At 38.3% G+C, this 17,733-nt stretch overlaps 1 protein-coding gene across 1 annotated transcript in view; it reads right to left on the bottom strand.

Moving 5' to 3' along the window:
* Positions 1-16,425, bottom strand: part of tarbp1 (TAR (HIV-1) RNA binding protein 1) — a 113,850-nt gene extending 97,425 nt beyond the window's left edge. The window contains 4 exon segments of the mRNA XM_028820197.2: positions 10,495-10,643; positions 10,730-10,799; positions 12,648-12,745; positions 15,413-16,425. Coding sequence (XP_028676030.2) covers positions 10,495-10,643; positions 10,730-10,799; positions 12,648-12,745; positions 15,413-16,358 — 1,263 coding nt within the window. The 5' untranslated portion in view covers positions 16,359-16,425.
* Between the last annotated feature and the right edge of the window lie 1,308 nt (positions 16,426-17,733).

Below are 17,733 nucleotides of genomic sequence, written 5' to 3'. Positions count from 1 at the left end.
ACAGCAAAAAAAAAAAGCAGCAGCGTAAAACATGTAAGTAACTATGTGGATTAGTGTGATGGCTTAATTCAAATATGTTCATTATCCACAAAACTTCTTGTATTTCACACATGCAGTATATAAAATTAAAGATAATTATTCCCACCCTACAGGGCAGTTCTCAATAAATGTATTTTTCCCAAACTGGTACCATAAAAACTTAATACTTATGAAAAAACTGTAAATTGAATATAATCATCATGACCTGCAGTCTCACCAATGTTAACAATGTGCAATAATGCATAATTGTGTGGGCTTGCACAATCAAATAAACAAAACAGAAAAAAAAAATTCTCTTCAGCATTCATTAGTTCTCATTTAGAACAGGCTTACTTATATTAACACTAGACGTCAACCGCGTCTCCGCCCACGTAGTAGTGAAACAGGATGGTGAGGAGAGTCCTGTCCAGGTCCCTACTCCTGACATCACACTTCTCCCTCCCATCGTCCGCAGCCTCTGTCTCAGATTAGCATGAATATATCGCTCCTGCAAGCGAACTATGATTCTTAGCATGATGAGAGAAGTCGCAAAATCAACTGGAATGTTCAAGCAAATTATAGGGGAAAAAAAAAAATCTAAAACCGTTAAGTAGTTCTCTCGTTCGTTAGCTAAGTGGAGTTAAGGAATACCCCAAGGCTGGCACGTGAGTGAGGAGGGCCGCGCCCCCCCTCCCCACTGCCCAACACCCACTGTGTGTCTCTCGGATTCACGCAAATAAATCGCTCCTGCAAGCGAACTATGATACATAGCACAATGAGAGATGTTGCAAAATCAACCACAACGTTCAAGCAAATTACAGAAAAAAAAAAACCCGATCTAAATCTGTTGAGTAGTTCTCTCAGACAGACATAGGATTTTATATATTATATATATGTAAAGAAAACACTGAGATTTTGCTTTCATCTCCATAGCTATTTTCTTTGTTCTTAATATTAGTTGTAACCATTTCTCCGATTTCGCACTGAAATAACAATTAAGGATATCTAAAAACATGTGTGATGATATGTTAAAAATATTTTCAGATATCTGAAATGTATTTCAACATATCTTAAAATGCCATTATGGTGACATAAACTGTAGAATTACATTAGAGATATAAAATATACATTTTTAGATGTCTCTAATTTTCTTAAAAATGTATTAGAAAATGTTTCTAATTTAATTTCAACAATGAATCTGACTTAACTCAGAATCACAAAGAAATGCACAGAAAGGTACTTTGAGATAATCTATCTATCTATATCTATATATATTACAAGGGGCCGTTCAGGAAATAAAGATTGGTTCGTAAATATATAAATTGGTTCAGATATATATATATTGGTTGATATACATTGGTTAGGATATATATATATATATATATATATATATATATATACATACTGTATATCTAAACCATTGCTTCAGATACATCCGTTCAGATATATATATTGGTTGAGATAGATCCGTTTGGATATATAGGTCGGTTCAGATATACGGTATACATTGGTTGGAATTTACGGGCAGGCACAGCGCACGGCCACCTAAGTTTAGCATTTCTCCTTCGCTTCATCATTGCTTCAATATTGTTGTCATTATTGCATGTATTTTATACAAGTAGCATATGCCTGTCTGACACATTTTGTTTCGTACGCTATCTTGGTTAGGGGTCCTCGATTTCAAAGCACTTTTTTTCCTTTCATTATTTAAAACACTCACACAGAAACCCACCTCCTTGCCCCGCTCCGTCCCACCCCGGCTCATTGTATCCACCTCATTCACTCCCTCTTGTCCCTCCCATGATAGATTCTTCTCAAAAGCCGAGATACCGGAAAGCATTGATCTCAACCGCAGTATGCCCCATTTTTCCACCTCATGATACGCTGGTTTATCATTGACCGAAAGCTGCCCGGTGATTTCTGTTATTCCGTATTGGAAGCATTTCATTATAGAGCGATCTGCTTTAGCAAGGAACCTAGTTCTATTTGCTGAAAGGATGTTATGGAAGAAAACACTGGAGTTGGGCTGTTTCTTTTAAATGTTGATCAGGGATCAGAATATTCCTGCTTCACAAATAACTGATGCCTAACTGTTTTTATAGTAAAACTGACAAAATTACACGCACGTACATGCACACAACACACACACACACTCAAACTCACAAATCGTGGGTCGCACACACTACTGATTAAATGTATCTGTAAGGGGCGATCATTTTTTTATTAACTTGTGGATTTGCCTGCGAGTATTTGGCGGCAGCGTCATAAAGTTGTTTCCGTCTAGCTGCATCAGAAAATGTACCACGACGTCTGACACGCCTCCTTTTTACTGTTTTCTCACAGCTTGGATTGCTGCTGTCATAATCAGTTTCAGTTTCATGGTTTGTTTCAATTATGTTAGTATTTGCAGGACTTGTGTTGAAGTGACATTCGGCATCTGTCAAGCGTTGTAAGCATACAACCGGTTTCATCGATAACTTCGCATCCAGCTTTTGAGAGTTGAAACATTCATAAACATCAAAGTGTCCACTACTCAAATCGTTACCTGTGAATCTAAGATGTTTAACACTAGAATTACCAGAGTCTACAAAAAAACTCGTAGATCCGGCCCACCTTAAAACCGTTCTCACCTCTCTTTTGTCTTCTAAATGTGCCAATTAAGACAAGCCAGCAAGCAGCCGGCTATTCCATCCCAGACCATCGCAGAACGTCATAAGTGAACTGTTGAGCTTCCTCTGTTTGATCGTCAAGGGCATGCTCACAAATTACACGTGTAATGCCACGAAAAATACCTGCTGACACTTTAGTATGCGATCAATGGTACGAGAATGCAGTTAGACTTTTTTTGGGCACATACACCACGCTATTGTTTAGATCTGGACTTTGTAGCATTGGCAAGCTCTGTAAGCCATGCTGTTTCTTTGAAGGACAGGTGATTGGCAGGATGACGCCGGACTTTTGCCTTTACGCCTGGTGTAGCTGCGTTGTTCTTTTATGTGAGTCGACATTTCTTGCGGGGAGGGCTTCTGTTTTCTCCGATCGGAGTTCACGTCTGTTATTGCGCGTCTTTATTTCAAAACAGCATTGTCAGATCGGGGCGAGCGTGAACGCTAACTTTGACAAGCACTATAAATTTACAGCGGTTGTTATAGATGTAAATCAAATGTATGTTTTTATTGTATAATATTAACAATAACAGCAGCTCTCTACTCAAAACGGTAAACTTGAGAAGCTGCTAGCATCGAACCCAGAAGCTCTTGATTGGGATCTTGCCAATCACCTGTCCTTCAAAGAAACAGCACGGCTTACAGAGCTCGCCAACGCAACACCGTCCAGATCTAAACACTAGCGTGGTGTATGTGCCCAAAAATAGTCTAACTGCATTCTCATACCATTGCTCGCGTACTAAAGTGTCAGCAGGTATTTTTCGTGGCATTACACACGTAATTTGTGAGCATGCCCTTGATGATCAAACAGAGGAAGCTCTGCAGTATACTTGTGACTTTATACTGTAGGAAGATAAGTAAATAAAGTAAAACTAGTAAAACTAAAAAAAAAAAGACGCTAACTTTGACAAGTACTATACATTTACAGCGGCTGTTACAGTCGCAAATCAAATGTATGCTTTTATTGTATAATATTAACAATAAGAACAGCTTACTACTCAAAACGTTTATTTTGGAAGACGTTAAGACTCAAACCCAGAACCTTATGAGTTGGAGTCGGCAGCTCTAACCAGTATACTACCCAAGAAGGCAGGACAGCAAGCAGCACTAACCTGGTTTCTTTTTCTTCGGTTATAGCCTTAGAAAAAAGCGCATTTGTTCTGTTATATTTTTACCTTTTGTGAAAGTGTATAAAGATATTTAGAATTCAGGCTTCACACATTATACACTTCATGCCTACATTTTGTCAATTATTATTAAAACATGAAAAACATTTCTTTTTTAACAATGTGTTTACTGTGCATAGATCGTTGTAGACACGGAACACACATAAAATGCAAGTGTTCCAAATAACGATATAGTATTTATAAAAGGTGTCATTTTGCATGGCATCTCACTCTATACAGCTCTAAGCAACTGACAAGTAGGTAAGCAGACTTGAGCTGAGAAAACTGTGATAGCAGACTGCTTGCTGTTTGCTGCTTATCAACACATTTAAAAGGACAAAAGACGCTGACAGAGAAGTGCGAAGCATTTTAAGGTGGGACGGATCTACGAGTTTTTTCGTAGGCTCTGGTAATTCTAGTGTTAAGAGGCATTGGCGGTTCTCCAAAGGTGTAAAAATATTTGGCCATTTCGGTACACTTGAAAGCGACAACCGAACAACTCAGCGGCAGCCATTAACTCACATGCAGAACTATAGGTGAAGGGCTTAAGCATTTCACTCATAGTGTTCCTGTGTAGTATAATTCTCTCCTTTACCGTCATCAGTCCACACCTTGAACCTGTCCCAATCATTCAATACATAAGACACAATGTTCCTCCGGATATCAAGAGTGAGCCTGATATGGCCGTGCAATATGTAACACAGAGAATGGAAAAGGCAGGCGCCATCTCCGGGCATGGAAACCACTCGGTAAGTGACAGTTTTTTGATCGATGGTGATCACCTCGATAGACATGTTAATGGGGTTACGGTTGGAACGATAAAGAAAATGGGTACCTGAACAATGTAAACCAGTGTTTCCCAAACTCTGTCCTAGTGAACCCCTGTGGCTGCAGGTTTTTGTTCCAACCAGCTTCTGTTTTTAATTGAACTCCTGGGCTAATTAAGTGAACTGATATTTCCCAAGTTCTGTGTTTAGGGAACAATATAGAAATTAAAAAACTAAGTTTGCTAAAAAAAATATATATATATATTAAAATGTACCAAGCAGTTATATAGGAATAATGTATTTTTTTCTCTTTTTAACATTATTTTCATCTTGATTTTCATTCTACTTTTCTAGGTCTTCTAATTGTTTAATTAGTGTATTATTTAGCTAAAGTACTTGCAGCAGTTGATTATTCAGGGTTGTTTGTCAGCGTGTCTGTTCTGCTCGTTTTAAATTGTCATTATTAAGATAGCACAAAGGGGGAAAAACTGCACAGAGAAAGGGCAAAGTATAATGAAATCAACAAAAGAGGGTTTTCAGTGTTGTTTGCCAGCGTGTCTGCTCTGCTCGTTTAAGCATTTAAATCTATATAAGGCAGGCTGCCAATTACGTGGGAGGCGTGGGGATGGGGGACGCAATATAGGCAGACAGCCAACTACATGGGAGGCCGGAGGACGCAACCCCGCCTCACACGGCGACCGAGCTGCAGGCTATGGACGTATATATGTAAGTAAGTAGGATTCAGTTATGACCGTTACGCGTAGAATTTCGAAATGAAACCTGCTTAACTTTTGTAAGAAAGCTGTAAGGAATGAGCCTGCCAAATTTCAGCCTTCTACCTACACGGGAAGTTGGAGAATTAGTGATGAGTGAGTCAGTGAGTGAGGGCTTTGCCTTTTATTAGTACATATATATATATCTATAAAATCAAACGTCTGTCTGTCCACTTTTCACAAGAAAACTACAGTCATATGAAAAAGTTTGGGAACCTCCTCTTAGCCTGCATAATCATTTACTCTACTTTCAACAAAAAAGATAACAGTGGTATGTCTTTCATTTCCTAGGAACATCTGAGTACTAGGGTGTTTTCCGAACAAAGATTTGTAGTGAAGCAGTATTTAGTTGTATGAAATTAAATCAAATGTGAAAAACTGGCTGTGCAAAAATTTGTGTACCCTTGAAATTTTGCTGATCTGAATGCATGTCACTGCTCAATACTGATTACTTGCAACACCAAATTGGTTGGATTAGCTCGTTAAGCCTTGAACTTCATAGACAGGTATGTCCAATCATGAGAAAAGGTTTTTAAAAGTGGTCAATTGCAAGTTGTGCTTCCCTTTGACTCTTCTCTGAAGATTGACACCATGGGATCCTCAAAGCAATTCTCAAAAGATCTTAAAACAAAGATTGTTCAGTATCAAGGTTTAGGGGAAGGCTACAAAAAGCTACCTCAGAAGTTTAAACTGTCAGTTTCAACTGTAAGGAAGGTAATCACACGGTGGTGCAGTGGGTAGCGCTGCTGCCTCGCAGTTGGGAGACCTGGGGACCTGGGTTCGCTTCCCGGGTCCTCCCTGCGTGGAGTTTGCATGTTCTCCCCGTGTCTGCGTGGGTTTCCTCCGGGCAATCCGGTTTCCTCCCACAGTCCAAAGACATGCAGGCTAGGTGGATTGGCGATTCTAAATTGGCCTTAGTGTGTGCTTGGTGTGTGGGTGTGTTTGTGTGTGTCCTGCGGTGGGTTGGCACCCTGCCTGGGATTGGTCCTGCCTTGTGCCCTGTGTTGGCTGGGATTGGCTCCAGCAGACCCCCGTGACCCTGTGCTCGGATTCAGCGGGTTGGAAAATGGATGGATGGAAAGTAATCAGGAAATGAAATGCCACAGGTACAGTTGCTGTTAAACCCAGGTCTGGCAGGCCAAGAAAAACACAGGAGCGGCATATGCGCAGGATTGTGAAAATGGTTACAGACAACCCACAGATCACCTCCAAAGACCTGCAAGAACATCTTGCTGCAGATGGTGTATCTGTACATCGTTCTACAATTCAGTTCAATTTGCAAAAAGAACATCTGTATGGTAGGGTGATGATAAAGAAGCCCTTTCTGCACTCACGCCACAAACAGAGTCGCTTGTTGTATGCAAATGCTCATTTAGATAAGCCAGATTCATTTTGGAACAAAGTGCTTTGGACTGATGAGACAAAAATTGAGTTATTTGGTCATAACAAAAAGCGCTTTCCATGGCGGAAGAAGAACACCGCATTCTAAGAAAAACACCTGCTACCTACTGTCAAATTTGGTGGAGGTTCCATCATGCTGTGGGGCTGTGTGGCTAGTTCAGGGACTGGGGACCTTGTTAAAGTCGAGGGTCGGATAAATTCAACCCAATATCAACAAATTCTTCAGGATAATGTTCAAGCATCAGTCACAAAGTTGAAGTTACGCAGGGGTTGGATATTCCAACAAGACAATGACTCAAAACACAGTTCGAAATCTACAAAGGCATTCATGCAGGGGGAGAAGTACAATGTTCTGGAGCGGCCGTCACAGTCCCCTGACTTGAATATCATCAAAAATCTATCAGATGATTTGAAGCAGGCTGTCCATGCTCGGCAGCCATCAAATTTAACTGAACTGGAGAGATTTTGTATGGAAGAATGGTAAAAAATACAATTTTTTTACCACACCGGTCTAATTTTGTTATGATGCATATTGCATATTTAATGTTAATCCAATAAACTTAATGTCACTGCTGAAATACTACTGTTTCCATAAGGCATGTCATATATTAAAAGGAAGTTGCTACTTTGAAAGTTCAGCCAATGATAAACAAAAATCCAAAGAATTAAGAGGAGATCCCAAACTTTTTCATATGACTGTACTTAGCAGATTTAGTTCGGGTTTTTCTCTATAATTTGCTTGAACATTCTGCTTGATTTTGCGACTTCTCTCATCACGCTAGGTATCATAGTTCGCTTGCGGTAGTGGTTTATTCGCTCGAATTCAAGAGAGAGGCTGCAGACCAAGGGGAGGGGGAAGCGGGACCTCAGGAGTGGGAAGGCGGGCCAGGCCCACCTCACTCACACGTCAGCCTCTGTTCAAGTTGGTCTATCTCTCACCACATGTTTGAGCGTACCTTGCAATACATGTTTGTTCAGCAGATATTATACGGCCACGTGCTTTTCTCCCCACAGGGGGATGCTCTCCCATCAGAGCTGAACACGATCAGATACAGTGCCAACATTTAATGTTGGAGCATAGCTACCTTCCGCTTGGCCAGAATTACATTTTTTTTTTTTTTTTATTGATTTTTAAAGTTTGTCCTGTTTCACTACTATGTGGACGGAGCCACGGGGGACAGCTAGTAGAAAATATATCTTAGATATCTTGAATCGCAATAGAAGTATCTTAAAATATATTAGAACACTAGAAAGTTTTAGATGAAAACAAGCCATTCAGCCTACAAAAGCTTGCCACTCCTATCCTCCTAAATTCCTCCAAAATAACATCAAGTCTCGTTTTCAAGGTCCCTAAAGTCTTACTGTCTTCCACACTATTTGGTAACTTATTCACACTGAGAATCATCGACACATAGAATAATAACTTCCTAAATGTTTGTGTAACATTTACATTTACCATATTTCCAACTGTGTCTCTATGTTTTTGATGAACTCATTTTAAAGTAACAGTCTTGAACCTTTGTAATCCCATCTTAAAATACAGAGGCGCTTACTTCTAGACACTATTTTAAATGAGTTTCATATCTATCTATATCTATATATATATCTATATATATATATCTATATCTATATATATATCTATATATATATATATATATATATATATATATATATAGAGAGAGAGAGAGATATAGATATAGATATATACACATATATACAGTACTGTGCAAAAGTTTTAGGCAGGTGTGAAAAAATGCTATAAACAAAGAATGCTTTCAAAAATGGAAGTGTTAATCATTTATTTTCATCAATCAACAAAATGCAGTGAATGAACAAAAGAGAAATCTAAATCAAATCAATATTTGGTGTGACCACCCTTTGCCTTCAAAACAGCATCAATTCTTCTAGGTACACTTGCACACAGTTTTTGAAGGAACTCGGCTGGTAGGTTGTTCCAAACATCTTGGAGAATTAACCACAGATCTTCTGTGGATGTAGGCTTCCTTACATCCTTCTGTCTCTTCATGTAATCCCAGACACACTCGATGATGTTGAGATCAGGGCTCTGTGGGGGCCATACCATCACTTCCAGGACTTCTTGTTCTTCTTTACGCTGAAGATAGTTCTTAATGACTTTGGCTGTATGTTTGGGGTCGTTGTCCTACTGCAGAATAAATTTGGGGCCAATCATATGCCTCCCTGATGGTCTTGCATGATGGATAAGTATCTGCCTGTATTTCTCAGCATTGAGAACACCATTAATCCTGACCAAATCTCCAACTCCATTTGCAGAAATGCAGCCCCAAACGTTCAAGGAACAACCACCATGCTTCACTGTTGCCTGCAGACACTCATTATTGTACCACTCTCCAGCCCTTCGACGAACAAACTGCCTTCTGCTACAGCCAGATATTTCAAATTTTGACTCATCAGTCCACAGCACCTGCTGCCATTTTTGTTCACCCCAGTTCCTATGTTTTCGTGCATACTTGAGTCGCTTGGCCTTGTTTCCACGTCGGAGGTATGGCTTTTTGGACATCTTCCGATTTCGAAGGGTAATAAGCTTGATGTGTCTTTCATCTGCTGCACTAAGTTTCCTTGGCCGACCACTGCATCTACGATCCTCAACGCTGCCCGTTTCTTTGTGCTTCTTCAAAAGAGCTTGAACAGCATATCTTGAAACCCCAGTCTGCTTTGAAATCTTTGTCTGGGAGAGACCTTGCTGATGCAGTATAACTACCTTGTGTCTTGTTGCTGTGCTCAATCTTGCCATGACATGAAACTGTCTTCCACAACCTCACCTTGGTAGCAGAGTTTGGCTGTTCCTCACCCAGTTTTAAGCCTACTACACAGCTGTTTCTGTTTCAGTTAATGACTGTGTTTCAACCTACGTGTTACATTGATGATCATTAGCACCTGTTTGATATAATTGGTTGTTCATACACCTGACTATAATCCTACAAAATCCCTGACTTTGTGCAAGTGTACCTATAAGAATTGATGCTGGTTTGAAGGCAAAAGGTAGTAACACCAAATATTGATTTGATTTAGATTTTTCTTTTGTTCGCTCACTTTGCATTATCATTATATATATATACAAATCATTATTTATATTTCTGAAAGCATTCTTTGTTTACAGCATTTTTTCACACCTGCCTAAAACTTTTGCACAGTACTATATATATATAAAATTATTAACTGGATTTTAAGACAACGGAAATTCTTTTAGTGATAACTCTAAAGGTCAGTTTAGATATCCATTCTTTTGTTTTAAATTTAAGCAGAGTCTTTATTCAACTTTGTAATCAAAAATGGTTAAGTTATAGCTATTTATTTCATGATCAAATTTATCTGAGTAAAAAATGTACATAGAATTGTTTCTTTCTCTCTCTATTTTAGTTAATATTTTATTTGTTACAAATGTATACATTACGAAAGACGTGTTATAAAATGAAAATCAAATATAAGTTTTAGTGAAACAAAAACTACACGGGGTGAGGGCAGCATTAAAAGTCTATGAAAAAAATCTCAATTTACTTCTTCACATGTTAGTTATCTAGATGTGAGCCCCCACTGAAGCACTTTCAATTATAAAATGTGTAGAATTTATAAAACATAAGGTAAGTAACAAAAAAAAATATTTTTGGCTGAAGAATTCCTTTAATGTAACCAAAACAAACAATAGTATAAATCCACTACTCACATCAGCCAGCCCGTGGGAAAACTGTGGATTTCGCACGGCATCAAGATTTAGAAGATGGGAGACACCTTCTTTCATCACAGCTTTGTTTTCACTGTCAAACATTCGTGCATAAATGCATATAAGCCAGGAAATGTGTAAGTTCAGGCCATCTGATTTAAATGAGAAACACAATTTATTTCATGAAAATATTTATACTGAAAACATAAGAAATGAAAAAAGTTTGCAAGAAAATTACCTTTGTTCTCAGCATTTATTGCATCAACAACTTGGTCTATCTTCTGTAAAACCGGCTTTACAACATGAATCTAAAATTAACCAATAGAAAGGGAATTAAATAGAATGATTTGCACTGACAAACTCTATATTGTGCTTAATTATGGCAAACTGAGTAGCATCACTTGATGTTCAGGAGTCTCTATTCTGATTTCACATTGAAGTGTGTTTAAAAGATTTTGCAATTTCTCCCTGTGACGGTGGGAGCTTTCTCTAACAATGGGGGTTACCCAGATGTACTGTTATGCTAGCTTATGTCTCTAACTTATCTAAGAGTTGTGTTTACTCAACAGACTACAACCCTATTAAAGGCTTTGTCCCTGCCTGCTGCCAACTGTAATCAAAACAAGCTCTTTATTTCTTACTTACGTTATATGCATTTCTAATTTATTGTTTTTCAAAATAGTCTCTGTGCTTCTTAGACCAGCAGATTACAAGTTTCTGATTGCCTTAAAAATAGTTAAAGTTTTTTTGGCTGTGTGCAAAGTCAGTTGTGCAACATTTCTTTTCCTTGACTATCACCTACATATTAACAAGTATCACATTTTTAATATCATATCCTCTGTCCTTATTCCTCTCTACAGTGATTGATGTTGACAGCTGCCCCAAGTACTCTGCAATTATCACATCTGTCACACTATTTTTGTACATCTCTATGAACTTGAATACAGTGGAACCTCGGTTCACAAACGTCTCGGAACACATACAAAATGGGTTTACAAACAAAAAGTTCGCCAAACTTTTGCATCTGTTCACGACCACACACTCGGTATACGAACAAGCCAGTTTCCCTTTCGGTTTGTATGTGTTCAGTCTCTCCCTGAGCATTTCCTGTGCAGCGAGCAAGAGAGAGAGAGAGCGAGACAGCGCGACACACACACGAGAGAGACATACACACACACACAGGCAGCGCAAGAGAGAGAGCTGGACGCATAAGGTAGAGATGGCAGTTAAAGAATTCACTGGGCTTGATTTTGTTTTCACTTCTGTTTACAGCGATCGGTTCGTAGCGTGCATTGTTGCAATGTTACTTTTCTTGGTGGTTTAATAAATTACAGATTTTTTCAAATGTTCATTTTTTTCCCTGTGCTTAAAACTCATTAAAAAAAAGTGTTTTTAACCAGCGGTTGGTATCGCTATAGTGCGAACTATTGCAGTGTTAGTTTTCTCTGTTGTTCAAGGTTTTCTCAGTGTTATTCAATGTTTTTACATTTAGTTTACTATTACGCTGTGCATTCTATGGTTTAATTAACTATATTTGTGCTTAAAAACTTTAAAAAAATATATATTTACATGCAGTTCATGTGGTCTGGTATGGATTAATTGTATTTACATACAATCCTATGGGGGAAATTACTTTGGTTCACAACCAAATCGGATTACGACCAGAGTTTTGGAACGAATTATGGTCGTGAACCGAGGTTCCACTGTACATTTCATCAAGGTAAAGTACTGACCCCATACTTGGTGCATAAAAGGGTGAATTTCACCTCCTTGAACACCATATGCCCACATATTGCATTTGTCGTTCTTCCTTGGTGCAGTCTAACAGATGCAACATCATGTCCACATCTCAATAACAACCTACACTGATGGCAGCTGCAGGGTACAATACCCCCAGATGGTGGATTAGCATGCTGCAAAGTCTCTGCACACTGTCTTAAGAAAAATGGCTAGGAAAAAAAATAAAGTAGAAACTTTTTAAATAAAATTCATTATGATATTGAAAATGAATAGCTTGTAGCATTATATATTCAGTTTAATGATAAAAATGCAAGGACTTTCTTGAAAAGTATTTAAATTGCTGCAGTTGTAAGAAGCAATTTCAATTAATAGGGCATTGAAAAAAGTTGTATTTGATAAATTCAAAGGCACATTACCTGGTTTTCATCCAGTGTTTCCAAGATTAAAATATAATCTTCCCAAAACTGCAAAAGCACCTTATTTTTTTCAAGAGACCACCAAAAGAGGTTAATCCCTAAAAGGAAGACATATTACATCAAAGAAAAGGTAGACGTTTAGTTGAACTGCAGAAGAAGTGTGTAACAGTAAGAAATATTCACATAAAACATTAATGTAATACAGTACAATCTATTCCCAAGAAAACAGCAAAGACCTGTAATTTTACTTATTTTAAAAGACAACGCCGATTCCTAGTTAATGTACACTTTACTTATTTATTTAAAGAATCATTTCTCACTTAAAAGACAGGATTCCACTAGTAATCCTTCCAGGCTCATAATTTGAGCAAAGCCCATTTCAGGATTATTCCTGCAGTTCTAGTAAATGTCATGTTTCTTATGCTGATGGGAAGGCTCCATAGACACCACCCAATACACCCCATTCCAACTGGAAACCTAAATTGAAGAATGTTGTGTTATTGCAAAAAGTGTACTTTTTAGATTAATATGAGATTAAAGCCATTACAATACAATCAAGTACAAATATGTGCTGAAGAATCAAAACATTTAATTTGAACTGCAAAATTTACCGAAGTATAACTATTAAAAATAAATATCTCATGTAGTCATTATTGTTGAACTTCTTATTTATTCATGGAATTCAGATTTTATTAGAAACTTAACAAATCATTAGCGTGATTTTAACTCTCCAAACCAAAATTCTTTAGGGCATGCGTTCTCCTAGGTGCCACAGGAATGTTGGATGGGTCACAATTAATTGTGTTCCATAGTTTTTGAAAGGTGGAGAATCCACCTTGAGAACAGTTCATATCAAATATGTTATTCTGACTTGCTTTACATTTTGGTGAGTGTTCATATCAGTGTGGTAAAGCCAATTTTATTTTATTTTGGAACCACTCACTGATGATCAAAGCCTGTTTATAGACAGGTAAATAAGAACACAAATGAAAAACCAGCAACATTCTCATATTTATTTCATTTTATATATTGTATTCCATAGTACCGTTAGTAGGATGTAAAAACATCTTTTGCTCTAATTTAAGAACTACTTTGATTTTAAACATCAGATTAAGAAAAATTTAAAATATGTTAAAAATCTAGGACATAAACTGTAACATTTAATACATTCCATCATTTTCTGTTTACAAAAACAAGATATAGGTTATCTAAGCAAAAATGGCTAAGCCCATAATAATACTGGTATGTGGGCCTTTTCAAAAAGAAAGCATACATCTAATGAAGGCAACTAGCTGTCTGAAATGTATTTTTGCCTATGGGAATGCAAAAATATAACACCATAAGATAACATTCTCAAACCCACATAATTCAGTTAAGTGTTTTCAAGGGGCCAAGGCCTACCCAGACAGCCATGGGAGCAAGGCTGGAAATACCCCAAGAAATTATGTAAAAAGTTAAAAGGCAGGTTAACTGCCTTCATAGTGAAAATTATTAGCAGTTTATTCACCTCTTTATATCTCCAGTTTGTATCTGTAGGATGGACAAAGCTTTGGAGGTAGCAGAGAGGAAGAAACTTAATTCGTGGGAGGATGGATTTTGGTCTGAGAAACTGTGGTGTTTTGTCACAGGTGGCAGGGAGTCTAAACTGGACATACATGCTGACATGCTATAGTAATAATAATAATAATAATAATAGTCAAATTAGGGAAACTGACAGATGTTAAAAGATAGTAATGGAGGCATCAAAGCACCATCACCAATTTGTACGGTACACCTGGTATAAGGGGCTCATCTGGTGCCATATTGATGCTACTATTTGCACAGACACGGTAAAAATGTTGTTGATATAATTAAGTAAATTTTTCCCATCAGTTGTTAGAACCATACCCACGACTTCCAGAATTATAAAACAGAAGAGTAACATGAGTATCATAAGTTGGAAACTGACATAATGACAAGACACATTCTGAAATGAGCTAATTTTATTCTTTTACTGTACTTTTTTTTTTTAAGAGATTGTGCAACATCTGCCAGCCTGGGCTTTACACCATAGCACTTCAAAATCAACATAATGGTCTCCTACCACAGAATTGTCACTGGCTGGATTTTCTTTGTGTAATACCCCATTTTCCTATAACATCAGCATAGTACTTTATATATAAATACTCAAGTAAAGTGACCAAAAATAAAGTGATTTCGCTGGCATATTTCACCCCACTCATTATTCCATGTTCAAAACCTCTGAAGTTGTGCTTGGCCATGCACCTGGTAAAGGGCACTTAGTATGCCATGTCACAAGACATTACCATTTACAGTATGGGTCTAATGCATGAACGTGACAAGTCAGTCACCATTCATGAAAATATTCAGCACCTACAGATATTTGTCTCTTTTCTTATGCAGTATACATTTTTAAAGTGTCCAAAATAATATAACGTGTAACATCTACCATCTGAGAATACTACTACTGTATTCCATTCTTGGTGAAAACGGTGTCCAGTTACAGTACTTTGAACATGTTACAACCTTGTTTTAAAAACTGAATTCCGCTCACACATTTTCAACTTTATTCACAAATTGATTTCTGAGATTTTTTCGATTTAAGTATATTGTTTACTCCTTTACGGTGTGCATGTATTTTTAAAGGATGTGTACATACTGTATTTCAGCAAGTAAATCACAGTGAGAGGCGCCAATTGCATTAAATCGTCGTATTTCTTTCATTATACTCTTCAGAAACAAACGATATGTGCAAGCACTCTTACCTTTGCTTTCTGCCTGGACGACTTGGCAGGTGCTCTTCCATTCAGCCGAGAGGGCCACCGATTTTTTTAGCAAATATAAGGCTCTTTTGCGGGATACGCAGTCAGGGTGCATGACACCCGCTTGAATAACCTCCCAGAATCTCTCAGACATTCTTAAATCCACGGATAAACTCCGCAGTTCGCTGCAGCTTGGGAGAAGGTAATCCGAAAGCGCGGTCAGGATCAGCAGTAGCCTTGAGATGACCAACGAGCAGTCATCTATTGCTTGCCAGGTTTCCAGGCCACTCCAGAGCTGACCAAGCACCTCTGACCGATAAAGCTCGCCGTTGTTTAATAAGGGAAAGAGAATCTTGACCACAACTCTGCTGAAATCCGCCTCACCGCATGTTTTGATGCACGCAATCGTTGCCCTCTTGATATCGCGAACGTAGCTATCCTGCTGTGCGCTTAGCAGTGGTATCGTGCTAGCCAGAATGTCCACAGCACTATCAAAATCAAAGCCAGCACTAGGGTTAGGACTCGACTCCACACTCTGGTCTTCAGCACAGAGAAGTAACGAGGAGACACTGGCGGACAGAAGGGCTTCTGTCAACTGCCGGCTACAAATCTCAGCGCAGCCGGCTATCAGCTCGCAAATACTGCGTCTCAAGGAGGAACTGTCCCGCGCAGCTGAACTCTTATCAGCACTCAGCTTTTTCAATGTGGGCAGACATCTGCTATTCACGACATCTTCTAGTTTAGTCTGAAGGGTCGTCTTGCATACCAAACCAGCCTGGGTACTCTTCTCTGCTAGATCGCACCTTATTCTTCTGATCACATGAGTTAAAACTTCCACGTTCTCCTTCTCCGGTACGGAGTTTCCCTGTGTTTCCCAGCATAATTTCTCAATTAGGTCACAAACGTCGCCACTTTGGGATAACAAAGTGTCTATTAAAAATGCACTCATGTTGTATTCTATCCTCAGACTTCAAAAGCGCTAACGGTTACCACGCGTTGCTGTCAGCAAAACGCATGCGCGATGTTGTCGAGTGACGTTTCAAGGGCGGACCCTTTAAACTTTAAGTGCATGTCGCTACCCAAAATCGTTGCCTACCCGATTTGCGCGCGCATGCGCAAAGCTTTACTATTACGACCCTACCCGATCTGCGTTTTTTTACTTTGCGACACGAATCCCTGTCGCTACCCGATCTGCGTACCTACCCGATTTGCGCGCGCAGGCGTATTGAAAGCCTAGCATGCCGTAAAGTGTTCACGCATGCGTTAAACAGATTGGGCAGCACCGTAAAGTGAGCGATGACGTTTTCGTTCAATACGTATGCAATAACACACTCCGCATGCGCAGATTGGGCAGCACCGTAAAGTGAGCGATGACGTTTTCGTTCAATACGTATGCAATAACACACTCCGCATGCGCTTAATAATAAAAAAAATATACAGTATACTAAACCTTTCGCTTTACGGCACGGATCGCTCTCAACTGCGCATGTCGATACACAACGGGCAGTACAGTATTTTCGTTTAAATGCCGTAGTAGTTGACCATAACGATAATATTATTAAATATTCATTGTACGTTCTGTTTTCAGGGCTGAATTAAGCTTGTCGTACTCCTCCTTATAAACGTTAATTCTTTATTACTGAGATCGCTTCGTTTAGTTTACATAGCACTTCATTTTTCAGTTCCCATTGTACAAAGAAGTATTTAACCATTGCATATGTTATTATAGTCTACATATAAAAAATAAATGACAGTTTTAAAAATAGATGTATTCAAGTACTTTATTGTCATTGAGTAACGCAACGAAATTACTCGTGTCAACTTCATGTTGCATTTAAATTCCATTTTTCCCTACTAGGTTTTTTTGGGAGTTTTTCCTTGTCTTCTTAGAGAGTCAAGGCTGGGGGGCTGTCAAGAGGCAGGGCCTGTTAAAGCCCATTGAGGCACTTCCTGTGTGATTTTGGGCTATACAAAAATAAACTGTATTGTATTATATTGTAAATAGTTCAGATATACAACTATGCAATAAATAAAGCATGAACTAAAAACTGAGTAATCATACAAAATATGTTCAAAATATTGGCAAGATGCCATATAAAATGTTAAAAGTAACCAGGATGGATTATTATTGCATAAATGCACAGCAGTATAGATTACCTACACTACATTAATTGTACATGATCAATGAAAACGATTTCAGATTGAGGAGATATACGAGTTCAATAAGTTTATAGCAGTTGGAAAAAAGTTTTTTTTTTGTGTGTTTGTAGCATACAGATTGATAATAATATAAATTCTTTGCATTTATATATCTGAAATGCCTG

This window comes from Erpetoichthys calabaricus, chromosome 15 (assembly GCF_900747795.2).
Source record: "Erpetoichthys calabaricus chromosome 15, fErpCal1.3, whole genome shotgun sequence".
Lineage (NCBI taxonomy): Eukaryota > Metazoa > Chordata > Cladistia > Polypteriformes > Polypteridae > Erpetoichthys > Erpetoichthys calabaricus.
This window is presented reverse-complemented; position numbering and strand designations above follow the sequence as displayed.